This window comes from Hylobates moloch, unplaced genomic scaffold (genome assembly GCF_009828535.3).
Source record: "Hylobates moloch isolate HMO894 unplaced genomic scaffold, HMol_V3 SCAFFOLD_6, whole genome shotgun sequence".
Classification (NCBI taxonomy): domain Eukaryota; kingdom Metazoa; phylum Chordata; class Mammalia; order Primates; family Hylobatidae; genus Hylobates; species Hylobates moloch.
This window is the reverse complement of record NW_026652281.1, coordinates 51,327,113-51,350,833: the sequence shown is the minus strand read 5'-3', so window position 1 is coordinate 51,350,833 and position 23,721 is coordinate 51,327,113. Positions and strand designations below refer to the sequence as shown.

The 23,721-nt window shown below is 40.3% G+C and overlaps 1 protein-coding gene across 6 annotated transcripts in view; it reads left to right on the top strand.

The window, feature by feature from the left end:
* ERAP2 (endoplasmic reticulum aminopeptidase 2) overlaps positions 1-23,721 on the top strand; it is a 126,476-nt gene that overhangs the window by 75,674 nt on the left and 27,081 nt on the right. For 3 of the 6 annotated variants that reach the window (XM_032156766.2, XM_058440684.1, XM_032156769.2), the window contains 6 exons: positions 6,898-7,594; positions 11,143-11,281; positions 13,975-14,109; positions 16,434-16,554; positions 19,701-19,855; positions 22,629-22,742. In XM_032156766.2, the coding sequence (XP_032012657.1) occupies positions 7,020-7,594; positions 11,143-11,281; positions 13,975-14,109; positions 16,434-16,554; positions 19,701-19,855; positions 22,629-22,742 (1,239 nt within the window). In that variant the 5' untranslated portion in view covers positions 6,898-7,019. Of the gene's footprint in view, positions 1-3,243; positions 3,409-3,716; positions 3,842-5,230; positions 5,363-6,897; positions 7,595-11,142; positions 11,282-13,974; positions 14,110-16,433; positions 16,555-19,700; positions 19,856-22,628; positions 22,743-23,721 lie in introns of those variants that run through there. The other 3 variants (XM_032156770.2, XM_032156765.2, XM_032156768.2) reach the window with 3 other exon arrangements.

The window sequence follows — 23,721 nt, the reverse complement described above, 5'->3', positions numbered from 1 at the left end:
ATAATCCTCTGTAGCAAAGTATCATTGTGTCTAATTTGGAGATGAGGAAGTGAATTATTTTAAGAAGATGATTCAATTCTCTTGATCCTAGGTTCAGTTTATAATTTTTTAAAAAATGAAGTCATTAAGATTTAAATCTGTTGAGAACACCCTAAGAGGACAGAAACATATGTAATATATTTAATAGAAATTCTCAGCCAGGCACGGTGGCTCATGCCTGTAATCCCAGCACTTTGGGAGGCCGAGGTGGGTGGATCACCTGAGGTTAGGAGTTTGAGACAGGCTGACCAACTTGGTGAAATCGCGTCTCTACTAAAAATACAAAAATTAGCCAGGCATAGTGGTGGGTGCCTGTAATCCTAGCTACTCGGGAGGCTGAGGCACAAGAATCACTTGAGGAGGCGGAGGTTGCAGCGAGCAGAGATCGTGCCACCGCACTCCAGCCTGGGCGACAGAGTGAGACTTTGTCAAAAAAAAAAAAAAAAAAATCATGAAAATTCGTGAAATCTTTAAAATATTTTGACAATGAAGTCTCATCTCTTTGGAAAATTCACTTTTAACTCGTTCATTCTGACCTGTTTGTTGAGGGCCTATGATGTGCGCGACACTGATAGGTGCTAGAAAGAGGTAGAATCCTGGTGTGTGGCCCATCGCCTGAAGTTGATAATCTGAGGAAGAAAATGAAACACAAACATGTTAGCGTCAGATGAGGGCCAGTAGACCTACTAAACAAATGCCTGTAGTTAGGGACTGGAAAGGAAGCATGTGTTACTTCCAAAGTGGCTTCTTGGGGCTGGCATTTACCTTGTGATAGGTGGTTTACACAGGGGACACTCTGAGTGTTCCATAGACACTCTAGGTCAATGGAGAGGCAGGTGCAGAACAGCTGAGGAAACACAGGGCTCATCCAGAAGTGGAAAGTACCCTGATGTGCTTGAAGCATGAAGCAAGTGTTGGGCAATCTAGGAAAAACAAAAAACAAAACTAAAACTAAAACACTGAAAATGCATTCACCCACTCAGCTAACATTTGTTGAGGGTCTCTTATATGGCAGGCTCTGCTCTAGACTGGGCACTCAGCAGTTAGAGGGCAGAGTTGCTACCTGCAGAAAGCTTATGTTCTAGTGAGGTGACAAGAAAACAAACAAACAACTGTATAATGAAGTATCAGGAACCGACCAATGCTAAGAAGAAACATAAAGCAAGCTGAGGGGATAGGCCTTGGTGGTGGTGGATTTAGGGAGGGGTGGTACTGCCTTAGAGCCAACAAGGAGGGTGTCTCTGAGTAAGAGACCATTCAGAGACCAGGATGAAATGGAAAACTGAGACATGAATTCCCTAAGCAATAAACCTCCCAAAGCTTATCCCAAAGAAAAGAAATGAGAAAAGAAAAGAAAAAAAAGAAGGAAGGAAAGAAAGAAAGAGAGAGAAAGAGAAAGAGAGAAGAGAGAAAGAAAGAGAGAGAAAGAGAGAGAAGGAAAGAGAGGAAGAAAGGAGAGAGAGAGAAAGAAAGAAGAAAGAAAAGGAAAGTTAGGAGCCCATTTTGCTGAGAAACTCTTTTAAATAAGCTACAGAGTACTTGAATTCGGCTCAGTTTTCACTTCTAGGGTTCTGCAGCTCAATCCCAAAGCCTGTTTCTTCATTCTCCATCACCACTTCTGTTCCAGTGGGCAGGACAGAGCTCTGAAAACACACATGCACTCGCCCACATACCCACAGCTAGGCTGGATCTTGTGACAAGGAATATCACAGAAATACTCCCAGCCTCCTATACCTCTTCTACCTGCCCCCACACCCTGCAGAGTTAGAGTCCGTAGATAAGCCCTTGGGGCTTCCTCTTCTTTGTCCTCTTTGTCCCCTTCTTTTTCCCACTCACTGGTTTCCAGCTATCCCCCTTCCTGTGGTACCCCTCTCACTACATGAAATGCAGCTCTGAGGGACCCCATTCAGTCTTAAGCCTTGGGCCTTAGGTGTAGGCTACTGCCTTGTTTTCTGCCCCTTCTACTTTATTGACTTGTTCATTCAGGTTGAAATAATAAAATGTAGAAAGGGGGAAAAATTAAAGCTTGAGACTTCACTAGGATCTAATCATGGCAACATGTGCTGTTGGGCCAAACATAGGTTGCAAACACAAACCACAGCAGGACAAGGCACATGATACAAGTCTGTGAAGGGTGTCTGCAACATGGTAAGAGCTAAGCTTGTTATATTTCACTCGACAATAGAACTTGTATAGATGTGTTGCCTTTTAATAAACTGCGATTCAAACAAAACAACTATAGGCTGGCATATAGGCTGCCAGTGGGCCACTATGGTTCCCACACTAGGACTTGCCCCTCTGTAAATGGGGAAATCAAGGAAACATCTTGATCAGTGGGGGAGGCATGGTCAAGCAGTAGTTGAAAGGATTAATCTGGTGGCATTGTACAAGTAAACTGCAAGCAGCTGAGCTTGAAAAGCTGGGAAGACATGGTTGAAGGCCATTGTGAGGAAGGATGAGGACCTAGACTACTTTAATAAGCAGTGGGATTTTTTCTTAATTGGATAGAAAGAGATTGAAAATGATTCAAAAAGGCCAGTTACAGTGGCTCATGCCTGTAATCCCAATCCTTTGGGAGGCTGAGGCAGAAGGATCACTTGAGCCTAGGAGTTTGAGACCAGCCTGAGCAACATAGGAAGACATCATCTATAAGAAAAAAATAATAAATTAGCTGGGTGTAGTGGTGAATGCCTGTAGCCCCAGCTACTTGGGAGGCTGAGGTGGGAGGATCATTTGAGCTCAGGAAGTCGAGGCTGCAGTGAGCTGGGATGGCACCACTGCACTCCAGCCTGGGTGACAGAGTGAGACCATATCTCAGGAAAAAAAAAAAAAGGAAAAGGAAGAATCAACAGGCTTTGGTAACAAATTGGAGAGGGACAGAATCAACGTAACTATGTGGTTCAATCCTAGATAATGGAAGAAGGCTGGAAGTATATAAAATTAAAGCAAAGGGTGCTAATCTGGGGAAAGAAAACACTGTGAGTTGTTAGGGTTCTGGTTCAGGTTAGGGTTAGACATCCATGTAATGCCAGTCCATCGGGCTGTTGGAATTACAGCAGCAGAACCCTTGAAGGAGGGATCACAATGGGAGCAATGTGGGATGAATAGGGATAAATGCTAAATCTGGGTACTGGAAGGGATAAAGAGAGGGCAGAGCAAAGGCCAGAGGTTTCATCTTTGTGGAAGGCCTATATTCAGAGCAAAGAGGAAGTAGAAGCCCAACTCAAACAGGCAGATAAAGAGAGATCAAAGAGATGAGAGTGAGATACAGTCCCCTCGTGCCCAAGGAGGCGGGCTGATTACAGACACGGAAAAGCTGAGAATAATCACCTCTGATAAAGACCACAGAAGCTGCCCGGGAGGTGTTTGGTAAGTTTGGAGTTACGTTTGTGGGGTGGATGGGCAGAAGTCAGATTTCATAGCACTGAGGACGCAGCACAAGGAGAAGTTCAAGATCAATTCCTAAGACAACAACTTGGCACTAAAAAACGTGAACTATGTTCTGAAGGCTTTACCCTGGGGACAAGGGAATGGAGGCGATAACAGCAGAAGTGGCAGCCGCTGACGATCCTTTCTTTCCATGGTTTGGCTTCTACTCCAGAGCCACTTATTTGTGCATTCTACAAAAAGTTTCTTGTCCTTTTTGGAATAAAGCTCTTATCCTAAGCTCCATTCACACCTGCGTGATAATGAACCAGCTAGTGCTGTACTCAGGAAGCATGCAAAGTTCTGAATCTTAGAACAGAAAGTGAAAGCAAAAATAAATTCCCCTTCAGTTAAATCTGCAGCAGCATGATTTAAGGTAACGTATCAACATCTCTCTTGGGTTTGTCTTAAAATTAGAATTTTTCAATGAGAATAATGAACTGAAGGTTTAGAACTGCTGTGTTGAGAAGGTTTTGTAATCTAAGGCAAGGTTCTGGGAGACTGGGGTGAATTGGGCGCGGCTGTATTAGAAAGTGTATGCAGTTGAGGCTGGGACTTGATCTAAGACTCTTTTCTGCTGCACTGACTCACTCTCTTTCAGAGATCTTTTTGTCTTTTCTAAACGTTTGTGACAATTCTTGCCTCTTCAATGCCAGGATGTTTTGTTCACTGCATTGCTATTTAAGGTACAGTGCAGTATAATAGAAAGCCCACCAGACCAGATGTCAAAGAGCTATGTTTTAGTCCTGACTCTGTTTCAGACTTCCTGTGTGGATTTTGAGAAGTCATGGTCCTGTTCGTTCATCTGTTTATTTAATTTAATTTATGTATTTATTTATTTATTTTGAGACAGAGCCTCGCTCTGTCGCCCAGGCTGGAGTGCAGCAGCACCATCTCGGCTCACTGCAACCTCCACCTCCCTGGTTCAAGCGATTCTCGTGCCTCAGCCTCCCGAGTAGCTAGGACTAAGGGCATGTGGCCACCACACCCGGCTTATTTTTGTATTTTTAGTAGAGACAGGGTTTCACCATGTTGGTGAGGCTGGTCTCAAATTCCTGACCTCAGGTGATCTGCCCACCTTGGCCTCCCAAAATGCTGGCATAACAGACCTGAGTCACTGTGCCTTGTCCTGTTTCTTTATCTGAACACTAAGGACTTGTACTAGCTGGCCTTTACAACCCTTACTAGTTCTAAAGTTAAAGATCGTGTGAGTAAAGCTTTTCTCTCTGCTCTTATCAATCAAGTACATCTCTAGGAGTGTCTGCTACAAGTGGGGGCAGAGCTACTCCTTCATTTTGGCCATTGAATGCAAGTTATAACATCAATAATAATTTCATATCCAACACTCATTACTTGCTTCCTATATGCTCCATGCTGTGCTGTGCCAGCTTCTTCACATGAATTATTTCATTTAATCATCCCAGCATGAGGAAGGCATAATTATTACACTGTTTTATGGGTGAGATAAATGAAGCTCAAAAAGTCAAAAATTTTGCCCATGATCTCACAGGTGAGGTTGGTGGAATCAGCATTGGAATCCGGGCACTCTGATTCCAAAGCCTCAGACCCACCTAATAAGCCACTCCATTTTTTTTAAAACCCTCCAAAATTCAAGCTAATAGACCAATTACGAGTGTACTTATCAGACGTTCTTGGAACACTGAGATTTGTAGCACTAATTTAATGCTTGTTTTTAAAAAGAGGGAGAAGTATCTTTATTTAATATTATTTTATTTTATCGTTGTTCCTTTAACAGTACCTGTTATCTGCATTAATATTGCAAATTGAAAAATTGAAGTAATTGTTTGGATGATTAATGCTGCAGAACTTGTTAAGGATTATAAAAAGAAGCAGCAGCAGAGAAAACCTTCATGGTTTGATTTGGAGCAGTAAGGAAGTAAGTAGAGGCAGGGGGTAGGGTGGCAGTAAGAATTGATTCCCCCAAATTAACTATGCTGTTTGTCCTAATTTTGTATGTGTTGTAGCTTTACCCTTCGAAGAGAAAGAAAATTAGTTCTATTTACACAGGTAGTAAATTCAGTTTGATTTAATTGTGCTTTCAAAAGTAGCGTAAAGGAAAAAGAACCAAACCTTAAAAAAAATTCTGTGAGAATATTATAAACTCAAAATTTATTTCCATGGCTTTTGACATACTGAAAATAAATTGAGGATAAACACCTACCTTGACCAGCAACCTTTACACCAGGAGCCATAAAATGAGGCCATTCAGATAATGTTATTGAAAGAGGTGAAGTTCAATGCCATTCGTAGTAATAATAATAATATCTGGTATCCAAAGAATATAGAATATATATAGAATATTATTTGTGACTTATGAAGACAAAATAGAGACATCTTGCACAGTTTACTTTCAGGCATACTTTTAAAATTACATGTGTGCCTGTGGTTCCAGCTACTTGGGAGGCTGAGACATCAGGATTGCTTGACCCCAAGAATTTGAGGCCAGCCTGGGCAACATAGTGACACACTGTCTTTTAAAAAAAATAAAATATGGCCAGGTGCAGTGACCCACGCCTATGATCTCAGCACTTTGGGAGGCCGAGGCGAGTGGATCACCTGAGGTCAGGAGTTCGAGACCAGCCAGGCCAACATGGTGAAACCCCGTCTCTACTAAAAATACAAAAATTAGCTGGGTGTGGTGGCACATGCCTGTAATCCCAGCTACTCGGGAGACTGAGGGAGAAGAATCACTTGAACGCCAGAGGCAGAGGTTGCAGTGAGCCGAGATAGCACCACTGCATTCCAACCTGGACAACAGAGCGAGATTCCGTCTCAAAAACATAAATAAATGAATAAAAATAAAATAGGCTGGTCACAGTGGCTCATGCTTGTAATCCCAACACTTTGGGAAGATTGCTTGAGTTTAGGAGTTTGAGACCAGCCTGGGTAACAGGGAGACCCCCATCTCTACAAAAAGGGTAGCTGAGTGTGGTGGTGTGTGTCTGCAGTCCCAGCTACTCTGGAGGCTGAGGTGGGAGGATCACTTGAGCCCAGGAAGTTGAGGCTGCAGTGAGCTGTGATCATGATTGCACGCTCTACTCCCGCCTGGGCAACAGAGAAAGACCCTGTCTAAAACATAAATAAATAAACAAAAATTTAAAATATAACCAAATGTTAAAAACATTCAACATGCAATGAATTTACACACCTGCCTTCTGCTCGCTGCACAAGAATTCAGAAGAAATTCATTACATTCAATTTTAAGGTAGGGTTTTTTGGGGGAGTCCTAAAGGGTTTTTATTTGTAATAACCAGATAACAGCTTAATTTCTGCTCTATTTTGTGGATACTTTGCCTAATTCTGACAGAGAGCAGATTTTCCCTTACTCACACATACCTTTTTACCTGTTTAAGATTTTATTTGTAAATTGAAATATTTTTCGTCATGCTGTGTGTTTTTTTTTTCTTCTAGATTAAATTCATACATTGAAAATATTGTTCAGACCCCGTGTGACATAACTGGAGCCAGTGCAGTGCTATGAAGAACTACGAGATTAGCCTGGATATTAACTTGTCTTCTAGAGAATAGATTTCATGTTCCTTTCTTCTGCAATGGTTAATTCACAAAGAAAACCAATGTCTAATATTCACAAAGGATTTTACTGCTTAGCAGCCATCTTGCCCCAAATATGCATTTGTTCTCAGTTCTCAGTGCCATCTAGTTATCACTTCACTGAGGATCTTGGGGCTTTCCCAGTAGCCACCAATGGGGAACGATTTCCTTGGCAGGAGCTAAGGCTCCCCAATGTGGTCATTCCCCTTCATTATGACCTCTTTGTCCACCCCAATCTCACCTCTCTGGACTTTGTTGCATCTGAGAAGATCGAGGTCTTGGTCAGCAATGCTACCCAGTTTATCATCTTGCACAGCAAAGATCTTGAAATCACGAATGCCACTCTTCAGTCAGAGGAAGATTCAAGATACATGAAACCTGGAAAAGAGCTGAAAGTTTTGAGTTACCCTGCTCATCAACAAATTGCACTGCTGGTTCCAGAGAAACTTACGCCTCACCTGAAATACTATGTGGCTATTGACTTCCAAGCCAAGTTAGCTGATGGCTTTGAAGGGTTTTATAAAAGCACATACAGAACTCTTGGTGGTGAAACAAGGTAAGAACTTGCTCAGGTAATTTATATTCTTTTGTGATAATGTCCTTATGAGTGACATCTCTTTGCCAGGAGCAGACTTCATCAGCCATTTATGAGAAATCCAGTAAACTATGGGGAACCCACAAGAAGGAAAAGCTCTGCCATTCCTTAAGGAAACCACAGTAGAGATGGAAAGACAGGACTCAGAGACATAAACAGCTAGAGGGTGAATAATGAGGAGGAGTGGCCAGTATATGACTGATATGATGGATATGCTTATGTGCTAGGGAAAGAGATGGTCAGTGCAGACAGGGCTGAAATAGGGAATGCTTCTCAAAGGAAGTGAGTCCTCATCTGGGACCAGAAGGAAATGTAAGTGGGATTGGGATCGGGAAAGAGGAAGTGACAGAGTATACACTGCCTAGGTAACAGCCATGACTCATATCGAATAGTCAGAAACAAGGAACGAGTTTGTTTGGAAAATTGAGAAACATAGTCTATTTGATCAAGTCACATTCATTGAGCACATACTATGTGCCAGGCACTGCACTAGGCACTGGATGTATGATGGTGGGATCTGAAGGAAGAGACAACCAGGACAAGAAAATAAATAAAATTGGCAAGGTAAGTGGCCAGTGTTATGAATGAAATAAAACAAGGCGCAAGAAAGGTAGAAAATGTGGCTGGAGATTGAGACTAATTCAGTTGACTGGGCAGGGAAGTGTTTGTTGAGGAAGTGAATTTAAATTGAGAGCTGAGTTTTTTTTTTTAAAGAGACAGTTATGAGAACATCTCGGGGCAAGTGCAAAGGCTCTAAAGTGGGATTGGTTGAGAGAAGGCCAGTGTGAGCTGAGGAGAGTGAACAAGAGGGAGAAAGGGATCAGATCATGTGGAGCCTTGGGGCGTCTTGTAAGGAGTTTTGACTTTAACTCAGATGAAATGGGAAATCATTGGAAGACTCTGCTCTGATTTATGCTTTGTAAAGATCAGGTCTATGTTGAGGGTATGTTATAGAGGAGCAGAGTAATCATTTGGGAGGTCATTGCAGTAGTTCAGGTAAGAAGTCATGCTAATTTGGGCCAGGCTAGTGGCAGTGCTTATGGAGTGAAACAATTGAACTTGGCAGTTATTTTGGAGGGCAAAACAACAGAGATTGCTGACATATTGGTCATGTGAGGTGAGGGAAAGAGAAGAATCAAGGATGCTTCATAGAGTGGACGGTTTGGTTTCCCAGGGCCGGGATCCATCTGGGAGGTAAGAGGAGTCTGGCTCAGTGCACTCTCACGTTATGTGAATTGTGTTCAATTGCCAGTTGGAGAAATCTAAATTCCATGGCTTAACCACACAGGGGCATATTTTTCTCATGCAACAAGAAGTCCAGAAGTAGGGCAGCTCAGAGTTGCTATAGTGCTGTTCAGCGTCATCCAGGACCCAGGCTCCTTCTGTCTTTCTGCTCAGCCATCCTATGGCTTTCTTTCTAATACTTGCAAGATGATTGCTGCACCTCTAGGCACCAAGTCCACATTCTAGGCAGGAAGAAGGGGGACACAGGGGAGAGATAAGGGCAAAAAGAAACATTCCAGTTGAATCTAACACTCTTTACAAAGGTTTCCCACACAAAGACTTCAGCTAGACCAGAATGAGTCATAGCCTCACCATGTCACAAGGGAGCCTGAAGAAGTAACTCTCTTATCTGGACTTGTTGCCTTTCTGAATAAAATCAGGATTCCACTGGAACCAAGGAGGGGGAATGGGAACCAGGAAAGTGACTAGCTGTGTCTACTACATCCTGCTCTTCCCTTCCCCACTTGGGTGCTCACTGCACAGTCTGCAGCCATCCACCTAGGACAACTCTTCCCCAGGCTCCTCTCTTTCCACATTCCCTTGGTGACACTTCCCCTCATTGCAGCCACAATCCTCAGGTGCTTGTTTTCAGGCTCAGCACAGTATTGGATAGGAAAAGTATCAACTTCTTCTCACTAAGGCACCACGTAAACAATGATGGCTCTTTTCATTTTTTCAAATGCCGAAGGCCCCATCCAAAGGACATACATCTTAGGGATACTATTCTGGGAACTGTGGGAGATGAGAGGGGGAGATATTTGGAGTAAAGCTGGAGGACTTTCCAGCATGCCTCCCATGATTAATTGCAGGCTATTCCTGATGCCTCTTATGGTTAATTAGTCAGTTCCCTTCATACTCAGTCACCTAGTAGGTCTGACATGTATGATAATGTACTGCAGAATGTCAATTGAATCTTGTGAATCTCTCTCTCTCTCTTTCTTCCTCACTTCTACATCTAAACTACACAAATAATTCAGTTGAAAGTGGTTCTTTTGAGATGCAGAAGGTCACACTTTGCATGTAGAGTTCCAATTAATCGTGTAAGCAACAAAGATTCAGGTTTTTTTGTTTTTTCAATGTAGACTTATTACAACCAAAATTTCATGTGAGTGAAAATTATTCCAGCCATTTAGAATTCCTTTACATTTGCAGAAACTGCTACCAAATACAAATAAAACCTTGAGGCTACAAGTGAATCATTTACATCCCTAGCCTCAGTTTCCCAGCCTGTGTCATAGAAATAAAGTAAGCTGAAGTAAAATATCCTGACAGCTTCTCTTTTTTCCCTCCTGACCTCTCTCTCCCTCTTTCTTGAGCTATTCTATTCTCCCTTCCTTTTCCAGTCAAAATCTGCTCTCCGAATTCGGTTCTTAATTGAAGCTTAAAGTCCAAAGAGTAAATCTGTAACTGTACAGTTTCAGGCATATCCTGGTGTTGGGGTAGAGAAGTTTGTCAGAGTATATATCTATTATACCTGTCATGGTCTGAAGAGTAGCAAGCAGAGAGAACTAGAAGTACCTGGGGGCACAGGTGCCACAGAGAGACCATTAGCCAACAATGGTACAAGAATATGAAAGTCCAGCTCCTTGCCTCCAGTGGGGGACATGTGAAGGCGTAGTTTGCACCCCAGAGCTCCCTGGGAATCAGGCTGACGCTGGGACTTTGCCTGTCCTGCGCCCTTGACTGGCTTCTCCCTTTTCCCTGTCCTGCTTCCCTCACTCCCTTACCTGTTTCTCCTGGCAGGATGTTCTCAATAAGTCAGGATCTGCTTCCTGGAAATACAACTTAGGATATCACTCATGTACACAATTACTCAAATGTCTGCGTGAGGCCCTTTCAGGTTTAGAGACAGTACTGAACGTTTAATTTCCTAGTGAATTTTGAAGCCATGTAGACAACATGTGTACTATCTCAGTCATTTACTGGCTACGGATCCTGCTAAGGTCATTCAAGTTGTCTGAGCCTCAATATCCTTGTTTGACCTGAGTATGAATGAAATAATGTAATTAGCACTCCCAGAACAGGGTATTGCTTATGATTGATGGCCGCTAAATAAGATTTTACCTTCATTTTCCTCAAAGAGACAGTTGAGATTCACAAAGATTGCAGTTTGAGAAATCAAGTCTTTTACCCGCAGGTTTGATAAGCTGTTTGCTAAATGTACAGATTCATTTCTCTTCTTGATTTCACTTATGCATTTTGGCTGGGGGTGGGTCTTTTCACAGAATACTTGCAGTAACAGATTTTGAGCCAACCCAGGCACGCATGGCTTTCCCTTGCTTTGATGAACCGTCATTCAAAGCCAACTTTTCAATCAAGATACGAAGAGAGAGCGGGCATATTGCACTATCCAACATGCCAAAGGTATTTCCACTTCCAGAAACTTTTAGAAATTGTTCTCAAGTTGAGACTCAGTCTTCGTTTGTTTTTTAAAATTGCTTTCAGGATTTCAGCCATTAATTTGTTTCTATCTATCTATCTATCTATCTATCTATCTATCTATCTATCTATCATCTATCATCATAATTTCAATCCTTCTAGACTAACATCATTCCGTTTGGGGCATTGTTACACAGGAAGCTTTTTTTCCCAAGCAAAGTGATTTATATTTTGTGTTCACATGGAAACAATATCTTAAATCTGTGTTTCTTGGCCAGGGATGAAATTCAGAATCTCCTAGAGCAGCACTTCTCAAACTTTAGGGTTCAGATTAATGGTCTGAGGATCTTGCTAAAACTCAGATTCTGATTCAAGAGGTCTTGGGGTGAAGCTTGAAGTTCTACCTTTCTAACAAGCCCCCAGCCACTGCTGATGGTCCAGAGACCCCTTTTGCAGTGGCACGGACCTCAGGGACTCTGCAGGGCCCCAACCCAAGAAATTCTGATCTAGAAGTCTATGATGTAACTTAGAAATCCTGTCTTTTAAGTTTCACAAGTAATTCTTAAATTTATTTATGAAAATTATTAATTGTGGTTATACTTTTTTTTTTGAGACAGTCTCACTCTGTTGCCCAGGTTGGAGTGCAATGGCGTGATCTTGGCTCACTACAACCTCAGCCTCTCGGGTTCAAGCAATTCTCCTGCCTCAGCCTCCCAAGTAGCTGGGATTACAGGCTCCCACCACTACAACCGACTAATTTTTCTTGTATTTTCAGTAGAGACGGGGTTTCACCATGTTAGTCAGCCTGGTCTCAAACTCAGGGACCCTGCGGGGTCCAAGTGCTAGTAGAGGCAGCATATCTTTTGGACACTTATTTGTCTCTTTCAGAGACACACACTCACTGGTGACAATTGCTATGCAAGTAAAGTTCTGCTGGTATTGAGAAAACAGCTAAATCCTTGCCTAGCAGTCAGTGTTTTGTACTTGGAGCTTACATCACCATCCTGGAAGAACTTACACTAATACCCCATACATGTCCATTTAAGGCAATGTTAATCTACATGGGTCATTCCAGGTTTCTGAGCAAAACTCAGCCTCCGTGGACTATATCGGCTTCATCTGGTGGGGATAAACCATAGCAAATGCCCATTTGCCTCCTAACCATCTCTGCCACCAGCCTCCTAGTAGCCCAGACGTATTTCCCCATAGTCTCACAGCCTCATGCCTCTGCCAGTAACTCCTCCACACACTTGACTAAATGGTTTTGCTGCTGAGTTTGGTCAGAAGACTACAATATACCCCAGCTCTCAGCCCCTACCATAAGACAGCATCTCCTCTGCTGGGAGTGGATATCCAGAGAACACTGGTTGAATCAGCTTCCTAAAAATGGAGACTGTTTTGGGGGAAAATTAATTTGCTGGATAGAGTTCTTAAAAATTACAGCCCTATATATACTTCGACTTTTCCTACAGTATTTGATCAGTACCTTCTTCTTTATTGGAACTTAGAAATAGATTTCAAATAGAATTCAGTAAAATTAAATTCTGTAGAATTTAATAGCAAATCCATTTGCCATCAAAGTAGGCTAGATAATTTATGGTAATGCTTCAAGCTATTTTCTCTTGCCAAAGCAAATCGTAATCTTATCCAACACGTCAAACATGCTTAATAAGCTGCAGTGAGCATCATCAGAAGCCTGACTCCCAGAAAGGGCTCAGGGATAGAGGTGGGGAAGAGCCTGTCTAAGAATTGTGACTAGCTTGAAGAAAATGTTTTCAGATTATTGGATCTGTATACACTCAGTATTTGGGGGCATTGTACCATGGTGAAGACCATCTCTGAGACAAGCTGCCCAGACCAAATGAAGATAGAATTCAGTCATTACCCAGTGATCTTGATAGATGCAGCTGACGAGACTGCAGGCTGAAAAGTTTCTGCTTCCTCGGGAGACGGACAGAAGCTTAAATTACTAATGACCTCCTTGGCCTGACTGCTTTCATTGCTGAATCAATGAATCAAAGATAAAATAAGACCATGACTCAAGCTGTCACGCAGCAAGTGAGAGAATGAGCATCATCTTTGGAGTCACACGGTCACAGCCACATCTTGGTCCAACCGTGGAACTAGCCATGTGATCTCCAACAATTTTGTGAACCTTTCTGAGACTCTGTTTCCTCACCTGAGAAATAACACCAACCTCACGCCCACATAACAGGATTAAAAGATCATGTGAAGCCTCTAGTTTAGTTTCACTTCCTGTTTTCTTTTTCTGCAGGGGTGTATTTCTTGTACAACAAACAACGGGAAAGGGGCCATTATCTGGTATTTTACTTAAAAGCCCAGAAGTTGAATTGATGCCAGTGTTGGAGATTATCGCATTTTAGGAAAATAGAAATATGTAATATTTTTGTGCTTTCAATCAACAAAATGAGATTTGGCATTTTTGTGCTTTGGGGATCTCAAAAGCAGGGCTTTTTGTCTTCAACAGAGTGTTGGGGTAAAAGCAACAGAGGTAAGAGAGGCCACAGAATACTAGGAGAGGCCATTGCCCTCCTAGGAGGTCATCAATTGTCCTTCAGAGTATGAGGCTTGCCTCTAACTCACTTGCCATAAGTCATAGGCATGGTTATGAAATACTCCAGTATTCAAGTACTGATTATTCCTTTTCCTTTCTGTAGGTTAAGACAACTGAACTTGAAGGAGGTCTTTTGGAAGATCACTTTGAAACTACTGTAAAAATGAGTACATACCTTGTAGCCTACATAGTTTGTGATTTCCACTCTGTGAGTGGCGTCACCTCATCAGGGGTCAAGGTGAGACTGAGTTCTAATTTTCTACGCAGTGCAGAAAAGTGTCCTGAGAGCAATGAACTTTTGTTTTCTCATGTTTTTCATTACTATCAAAGTATTATGTTTACATTAGAAAAAGAGATAGATAAAAAACTAAATTAAAAATTATCTATAGTCCTGTCACCAAGATACAACTACTGATAATATTAATGTAAGCCTTCCAAATATTTTCTATATGTATGTCAGCATATATGGGTGTACATAGTAACAGTATTTACTGACTATATATGTAAAGGTAATTCTCAAAGTGTATATATACACACACACACACACACACACACACACCCTTTGCAAAATAATATATTGACTATTTTAACCCATTTTTATCAAAATATGCCATAAAAGTTGAATGTCATTAAAGATTTTAAATAATATTATATTAATAATTGCATGGAGGTTTAATAAGGATTTTAAAATCAGCATCTTATTTTTGGACATGTATGTTGTTTCTCACTTTTTTTTTTTTTGAGACAGAGTCTCACCCTGTTGCCCAGGCTGGAGTGCAATGACGCTATCTTGGCTCACTGCAATCTCCGCCTCCTGGGTTCAAGCGATTCTCCTGCCTCAGCCTCCCAAGTAGCTGGGACTACAAACACAGATCAGCACGCCTGGCTAATTTTTGTATATTTGTAGAGATGGAGTTTCACCATGTTGACCAGGCTGGTCTTGAACTCCTGACCTCAGGTGATCCTCCTGCCTTGGCCTCCCGAAGTGTTGGGATTACAGGCGTGAGCCACCGTGCCCGACAGTTTCCCACTGTTTTTTATAACTTTTTTCCCTCAATGAAGAGTCTTCATTGTTTGCAAAAACTTACAACAATACCTAATGATTATCTTTGTAGTTAAATATTTGCAAATATCAGTAGACACATTAAATAAATAAAAAAGAACTTCTTATCCCAAGGGACCAAATTATAGACATAAAAACACCTTTAAAGAGTTATAAAATAATACTTTTGAAAAATGGGTGTAGGCCGGGCACAGTGGCTGATGCCTGTAATCCCAGTACTTGGGGAGGCCAAGGCGGGCAGATCATCTGAGGTCAAGAGTTTGAGACCAGCCTGGCCAACATGGTGAAACCCCTCTCTACTAAAAATACAAAAATTACCCAGGCATGGTGGCAGGCACCTGTAATTCCAGCTACTCGAGAGACTGAGGCAGGAGAATCACTTGAACCCAGCAGGCGGATGTTGCAGTGAACTGCCATTGCGCCAGGCACTCCAGCCTGGGTGACAAGAGTGAGACTTCATCTCAAAAAAAAAAAAAAAGAAAAAGAAAAATCGGTATAAAGTATCTATTACAATTTACATACGTATTATGTTCATGAATATGTAGATATATGAGTTGTGTAGCTACACACACACATCATGGCACCTCTGCACTTAGACATGGATGTCTATGCATAGACATGGATGTGCAGGAGGTGAATGGCACTTCAGAGGACAGGTTTCTGTCAGCCTCTTTGGATTCACATCCCAGCTCTACAACTTTCAGCCTGGGTGATCTGGAGCAAGTTACTAAATCTTTATGTGTTTTTGTTGCTTCACCTATAAAATGGCACCTGCTTCATAGAGTGGGTGCAAGTATTAAATTAGATTTTATGTGTAAGCATTCAGCACAGTGCCTGGTAAACTGTCAAAAAATGGCCATTTACATTTTTTCCACATAAAAGTTTTGAAGGACTTCAGTTAATTCAGAGCATAAAAGTGGGTCATGAAATAAAAGTAGCTCTATACTTGGAAGGCAAGAAAATTTGAATCTAATTCTATTTTTTCTACTTGATAGCTAATTTCTTTGGGGGAGCCATTGAACATATTTGAGCATTTCTTAGTTTAAAGCAAGCTTGACAGAGGGTGTATCCAATAAGTTCTTCATGGCTTCCCATATAGGTCTAGAAGAAACCTATGTTTTATTTGAATTGTATTTGTGGTCATCATTTTGGAAAGCTAGTTGACAAGTGCTAAAGTATATCATAGAGATGAACTCAAGTGGGTTCCTCTCTATGATATACTTGGATTATGATACAATGGGTTAATATGATTTGACAGTTACAGATGAGCACTGAGGAAATGGATTGTAACAGAAGATTCAGGGTGTTTGTAATTTTCAAGACTGACTTTTGCTTTAGTACTTCACAGAACCTCTTATCCTTATTGACAACATGCTTAATGGTATCTTAATAGTTTTGTGAAAAGATGCAGTCTGCCTTTCTGTGTGAGAGGGTTATCAGGAATGGAATTATGCCAGGGAGCTGTCATTCAAAAACCTCTTCCGATCCACATTTCCCAGGTGTCCATCTATGCATCCCCAGACAAACGGAATCAAACACATTATGCTTTGCAGGCATCACTGAAGCTACTTGATTTTTATGAAAAGTACTTTGATATCTACTATCCACTCTCCAAACTGGGTATGTTCAAATTCCACATTATTGTCTTCATTTTTGCTCATAAAACTTGCTTTGATCTCTTCCCTCTTTCTCTTTCTATGTGATTTAAATGAGCACTGAGGAATTCAGTTAGCTCAGGAAAAAATAATTTGATCCTCAGAGATGATTCTTGAGTGTAGAAAATAAAGTATTTATGAGATGCCCCAATAGTGTGGATCATTTCTCTATTCTTTTATCAGGTTTAACATTAACATATTTGCATCGCACTCTTTCCCAGGCTGATCAGAAAGGGCACACACTGGAGGCTGGGACAGAAGCCAGGTAGAGGGCCCAGGAAAGAGATGGGGAGAAAAAGAGAAGGAACACAGTGACTGCTCTGTTCAAAATAGGGGTCCACATGTCCAAGATGCTGTGGATCCCTGTGGCGGACATCAAGGCTCTCACCCATTATGTTCCTCTTCTGTGGGAGGGAAACACACCTCCCATCATGCTGCTCTTCTGTGACCGGCGGCATTGATTAGAGAATGGATTTTCCATTAAAAAATACACACACACACACACACACACACACACACACACACGCGTTGCATATTAGAATTAGAGGGATTTCTGGAGGAATCACTATACTCTATTTGTACAAGGTCAGCAATCTTTTATAAAAGTTGTCAAAAGTTTATGTAGAGAGAGAACTGAAAACTGTGCCTCCATCTGTTATCTATATTGGGCACTGAGGTTGGCTGGTAAGACTGTGGAACAGATTAAAAAAAATTGCAGGAAACAGATCATCTGGTTGTGGTAGTAGGTCTTTACATGAGATGATACTCATAGTCTATCTTGCTTTTAATTTTCTATCTTAAAAAATAAAAGACGGGCCGGGCGCGGTGGCTCACGCTTGTAATCCCGGCTCTTTGGGAGGCCGAGGCGGGCGGATCACGAGGTCAGGAGATCGAGACCACGGTGAAACCCCATCTCTACTAAAAAATACAAAAAATTAGCCGGGCGTGGTGGCGGGCGCCTGTAGTCCCAGCTACTCGGAGAGGCTGAGGCAGGAGAATGGCGTGAACCCGGGAGGCGGAGCTTGCAGTGAGCCGAGATTGCGCCACTGCACTCCAGCCCGGGCGACAGAGCGAGACTCTGTCTCAAAAAAAAAAAAAAAAAAAAAAAAAAAAAAAGACGTTATTTTTAGAATGTTGTAGAGAAGCGATCCCCAACCTTTTTGACACTAGGGACCAGATTTGTGGAAATGATTTTTCTATGAAGGTTGGGTGGATGGTTTTTGGGTGAAACTGTTCCACTTCAGAGCATTGGGCATTAGATTCTCATAAGGCATACGCAACTTAGATCCCTCACTTGCGCAGTTCACAATAGGATTCACGCTCCTATGAGAATCTAATGCCACCGCTGATCTGGCGGGAGGCAGAGCTCAGGCAGTCATGCTCTCTCACCCACCGCTCACCTCCTGCCATACAGCCCAGTTTCTAATAGGCCATTGACAGGCACTGGTCTGCGGCCCTGGGGTTAGGGACCCCTGTTGTAGAGCATATAAAAACTGTGAAGAAAGTTTCATAGCATATAAAGATTAGTGCTTGGGGTTTCTGATAGTGACAAAACAATTTTTTTCCTTTGGAATTTAGGATATACTTCTTATCCTGTCCTTTTTTGCCTCTTGCCCCCAACTCCAATGCATTTTCCTTACATAAATTAAAAGGGACCATCAATTGGCATACAGTTCTAGGCTTAAAAAATTAAAAGCTATATCCAGGAGCTTATTTCGATAGTTCCTGAGTCTTATTCTGTTATTATTGTGCAGGTTCTATATACCCTTTAGTACAGATATACTAAATCTCATTTATACATAATTCACTGCTGTACTTTAGGTCAAAAGTCAAGGAAAGATTAATAACAGCCGTCAATAATATTAATGTTGTTCTTGAAAAATGCAGTCTTAAAGAGCATATGAAATATCTTTAAGACTAACAGAAAATAAACATGCAGCTTAAGAAAAAATAGAGCAGATATAAGTCCCACTACTATAAAATCATCAGTGCAATTTAGAAGAAAAGTCATTCCCACATTTGAAGTGCTAATGAATACTAATCTTTATTAGTGCTAATTTAGTTTTTGATTGTGTTATGTATACTTGTTTTTAATCTACTACAGTTAACCAGTATTAACTCCAGACAATGTAATTATAAGCCAAGTGACTTGGTTCATTTCGAACTTCTTAAAAATCATCTTTTTTTCCAGCTAAACAGAACATTTTAGCTAGCAGAATTCAAAGACTAAATATTAGCCAGAAATTTTTTAGCCTATGTGAAATCATTAGCAAAGGATGGTAAACAATGCACATACACATATACCTGTATATGTATATATATATGTGTGTATGTATACATATATATGTATATACACACACATACACACATATACAGGTGTGTATATATACGGTATATACACACACACACACACACACACACACACACACGTAATGCAAATTAATGCATTTTACCTGAGTTGTTTAAATGATTAGGTTGCACTTTTTTCCCCCACAACATTTTCTTAAGAAGTAGAGGAAATATCAGTGCTGAAAAGGAAATTGAAGTCAGAATGAATCAATGCCCAAAGCTTTTTCCTCTGCTGTCTTAGAAAGACATGTGCTCATAATAGAGGCTATATGTGCTAGAAATGTCAATCAAAATATTGACTATAGAGATGGCTCCTAAGAGGTGTTCTCCTGAAATTAAAATCATGTATCTTTTTGTTTTTTCTAAAAATGAGTTCATTATGTGTTTTGATGAATCTCAAACATATTAGAAATTATTTGATACCTTTTTTAAAGTTTTCAGCAGTACTAACATAAAACACAATATGATAGTTTTTAAATAAATTATTTTCTTGGCAGTAAGGCACCCAAAATATTTTCAGAGTTCAGCACTTTCAGGAAGAAAATGGTTAAATGTCAATATATTACTTCATCTACAAAACTCTTTGTACAACTTATTCCACTTGATAATGGGCACTGATTATTTTCTGATAAGATATTCTTGATGTTTTCAAAAAGTCTGCTTACATATACTTAAAGGATCACAGTGTATTTGAACAGAGAGCAAATTCTATTTCTGGTGTGGGAGCCATAAAAATCAAGTATGATTGTTTTTACTTCTCAGATTTAATTGCTATTCCTGACTTTGCATCTGGAGCCATGGAAAATTGGGGCCTCATTACATATAGGGAGACGTCACTGCTTTTTGACCCCAAGACCTCTTCTGCTTCCGATAAACTGTGGGTCACCAGAGTCATAGCCCATGAACTGGCACACCAGGTACTTGGCACTCATGACATTATCTCGATATCAGTTCAAAATAACATTATATAGAATACCACCAATCTTCCTGAAACAAAATAAATCATCTCATTTACCTCTAGACGGGAAGTTAGAGATTACTAAACCTAACACAACATGTCAAGTAGCAGAGTACTCAGTCTCTGGACTGTGGTTTGCATACTGGAATTTTATCACGAGAGTAGCCATTAAATTTATCCTCTAAAACCTTTCAAAGCAAAGCCTTCAAATGTCATTTGGGAAAAGAAGGGAAGTGACTATACAGACACATGAAGCACAGAATTGGAAACCTTACAAATAAAGATTTCTACTAAAAATATTTCTCCTTACATCCCCTGGTACTCTGGCATTCCAATCTAGGGCAATGTCAATATTCCTTCAGTTTGGAACCTGTGCTTACATGGCCATAATGAAATACTTCAAGTGAAACTTGATGGGCTGATGATCCTAACTCTCTGAAGTTCAGTGTCTCCATCTATAAAATGAAGTTAATAATAGTTCTGTTTCATAAAGCTGTTGTGAGGAGTATGGATAGGGACAGTGTGCGGATCACATAGTAAGCACTCAATAAGTGTTAGTTATTAATGATGATGACAACGGCCACTACACCTACAAGAAATACTACTATTTCTTGCAGAATAAGTTATCTAAGGGCCATCTATAAACACCGTATTACATACAAATGTGGAATTGTAAAACTAGGTCTGTAGATATTGGAGACTATTCCCTCTATTTCATTTCTGAAAACTCTCAGTAATGCAGAAAATTATTAAAGGCACCAAAATTGTCTTTCACCAAGTGGGCAAATATCATTCTGTTGTAGAATCTCATAAAATCTCTTATTTAAAACATTTTATCCTTTATCATCACCACAATAATGAGTTGTTGTTCTTTAAAGCAGTGAACTAAATACTCCGTTACACAGAGAGCCGTGCTCAGCACTGTGCTTCGAGAACACATGGGCTGCTTCCTTTGGTTCCGAATCTAGGTGTTTTGATCATGACTCACCAGGAGCTCTAAAGCACCTAACTGAGTCTGGGGATTTCTAATCTTTCTGCCTATTGTTTGTAGGGAAGTGCTCTGTGAGCTCTACCTCTGAGGCTCCATGCTCCCTCCTGCCCTCCTTTTAATAGCTTCTCTTCCACAGAGATGCAGTCAAATGCTGAAGCAGCAAACAGCACTGGAATTTTTGCCCCCACTTTTTTGTCTTCCCATTGATTACCATATTCACATGTCACTCTGTGCATAACCCTGGCAAAGATTCCCTGATGCCACCTGTCTTAGCCTGGAGTACAAGGTTCCCATGACCCAGCTCCTTTTTACCTCTCCAGCCTCATCTCTTGCCTACACCTAAGCTTTAGCCATCCAAGATTACCTGCCGTTTTCTGAACATGCCAGGTTGTATCACTCTGCCTTTACTCCTACTACCTGATATTCAGCATACCTGAGTACTATTTACAAGGCTCAGGAAATGAATACCGTCCTGTCAAAACTGATTATTTCCTCCTGGAATCCCCTCTGTCCCTGGCAAAGACATTGATCTTAGCACCTGCTTTACTGTATTTATTTTTCTACTGGTTGACCTCCATCATTTGTATTGAGGCAGTGGCTATATTATATACATCTTTGTATTTCTAACACATGGCATGGTGCCAGGAACGCAGTAGGTTCTCCACAGGTATTTACTGAATGAATGAATAAACTAGTCTTACTAACTGGTGAAGTGGCCAGAATCAGTTTATCCTGTACTCCTTATATTCACCGGTTTTCAAATTGAGGAAACACCTCTCCCTTTCCATGAACGCCCTTCAGAAGATTGGTGTCCACTTGTAAAGTAATCTGAAGGCTGTCAGAAAAGGAATAGTGCTTAAACTGTTTCTAGAAGCTACAGACTTATAATTTTCTGTTCTGTAACTATAACCAGGCTCTTCTGAATCTTAGAATCTTATTGTTGAAGCTTTGGTCTGTCTAGAGATTGCAATCTTAGAGACATACACTAGATGTGCAGTATTAGGCATATAGACTAAATAAATAAAATATAAAAGCACATAAAAGAATAGTAATATTTAAAATGCATAACACAGATCAAATATAGGTAAAGGGTAAATATGTCAATTATCTTTATGCATCCTTTTTATTTGATTTATATATATTTTAAATCTTAGACCTTTATTGTTTCTAGTGGCCCACTGAAGTAAGTCAGGGGCAGAGGTTAACAACTGAATTTGCTCTTCAGTAATATTATATAACAATTATATAACAATCTGAGAGCCCTAAATGAATTCTTATGATTCTTCTAAGTACCTGCTACTTAATATAAAAAGATAAATTCACCCAGGACATTTGGGTTTATATTTCTCCCTTGAACATCATCATATATCAAGGACAAGGTGAGACTGTTCTTATTGGGCAGGAAAAAAAAAAACTACCTCCATAAAGTGTTCCATTTTCTTTCTTAATATTAAATCTAATAACTAGGAAATGTTGGGCAGATAGAATGAAAGTCGAAGACTTAAGGGCATTGAGAACACACACAAAAAAAGAAAAAAGAAAATCAAGCAAAAATGTGGTGGTGAGAATAAGAAGGCAAGGAAATCAGTAGAAGAAAATTGTACAGAGAGAAAAGGGTAGCAAAGAGAGAAGAGAGATCCTAACTAATAAAAAAAAAGTTAGTAACCATTGTATTTTTTTTGCCAAAGTTAATAATTTTTATTTGTTTAACTTCTAATAATATTGAGTTTTTACCTCCTAGTGGTTTGGCAACCTGGTCACAATGGAATGGTGGAATGATATTTGGCTTAATGAGGGTTTTGCAAAATACATGGAACTTATCGCTGTTAATGCTACATATCCAGAGCTGCAATTTGTAAGTTCACAATTCTGTGTATCATAGTATATGGTGTAAAGAATCATCAATTCACTATTAAAATTTCAAGTGAATGTTAAACAGAAAAACTACATAATGTTGTGGTTTTTGAACATATGGCATTTTGTTTGATGCACGAAACAGATCACAGAACTGGATGAAACATTGAAGGTTTTAGAAAATAATCAACATAAATCTGTCACCCCGAAGTCTGTAAACAGAGAAGGCAAACTAATACAAATGTAGAACTGTGTATGTGGGTAGAGTTGAGAGAAAGAACATCACTGTTTGTACACATCCGCATAGGAATGCCCATGGCTACTAAGTACTATAGAGAGTTCTTGGCATGTAACCTGAAATCAACATCACTGGGGGTGTACTTTTCTAGAATTTCCAAAGGGTCTGCTGGCTTCCCCAAAATGTGTGAATGGATTTCTTCAGGTATGTCTTTTTTAAAAATGAATATAGTGGTCTGAACACTACACAAATCTGCATATCAAGGTGGTTAGTAATGGTTAATTAGGTCTTTGGGATATATATTTAGTCCAGTACACTATAGACAGACATGGATTCAAAGTTAGGCTCTTCTTGTTACTGTGTATGTACTGAATTTGTGGCTTAATGCCAAAGCTTTATATATTCTTATTTGTAAAATGCATACACCATATCTCCCTTGCAGAGGTGTTGACGGGATTGCAGATGATAGGTCTAGGCACATAACAAGTATTCACTAAATGGAAACCATTATTTTATTTCTATATTCAAGGGCTGGTACATGGTAAACATTCAGGCAATGTCTGAAGGAATATTGGATTTGTATCTTTTTAAAGTAGAGAGACGGCGAAAGTGGAATACATACAAGAAAAGAAACATCTTCCAAGAAATATTGATTGAAATTTTACCTCTAAGAACATCTTACTAAACCTACTATGTTTTCTATTGCTTTTACGGTGTCAAATAGAAACTAAAACTAAGCATT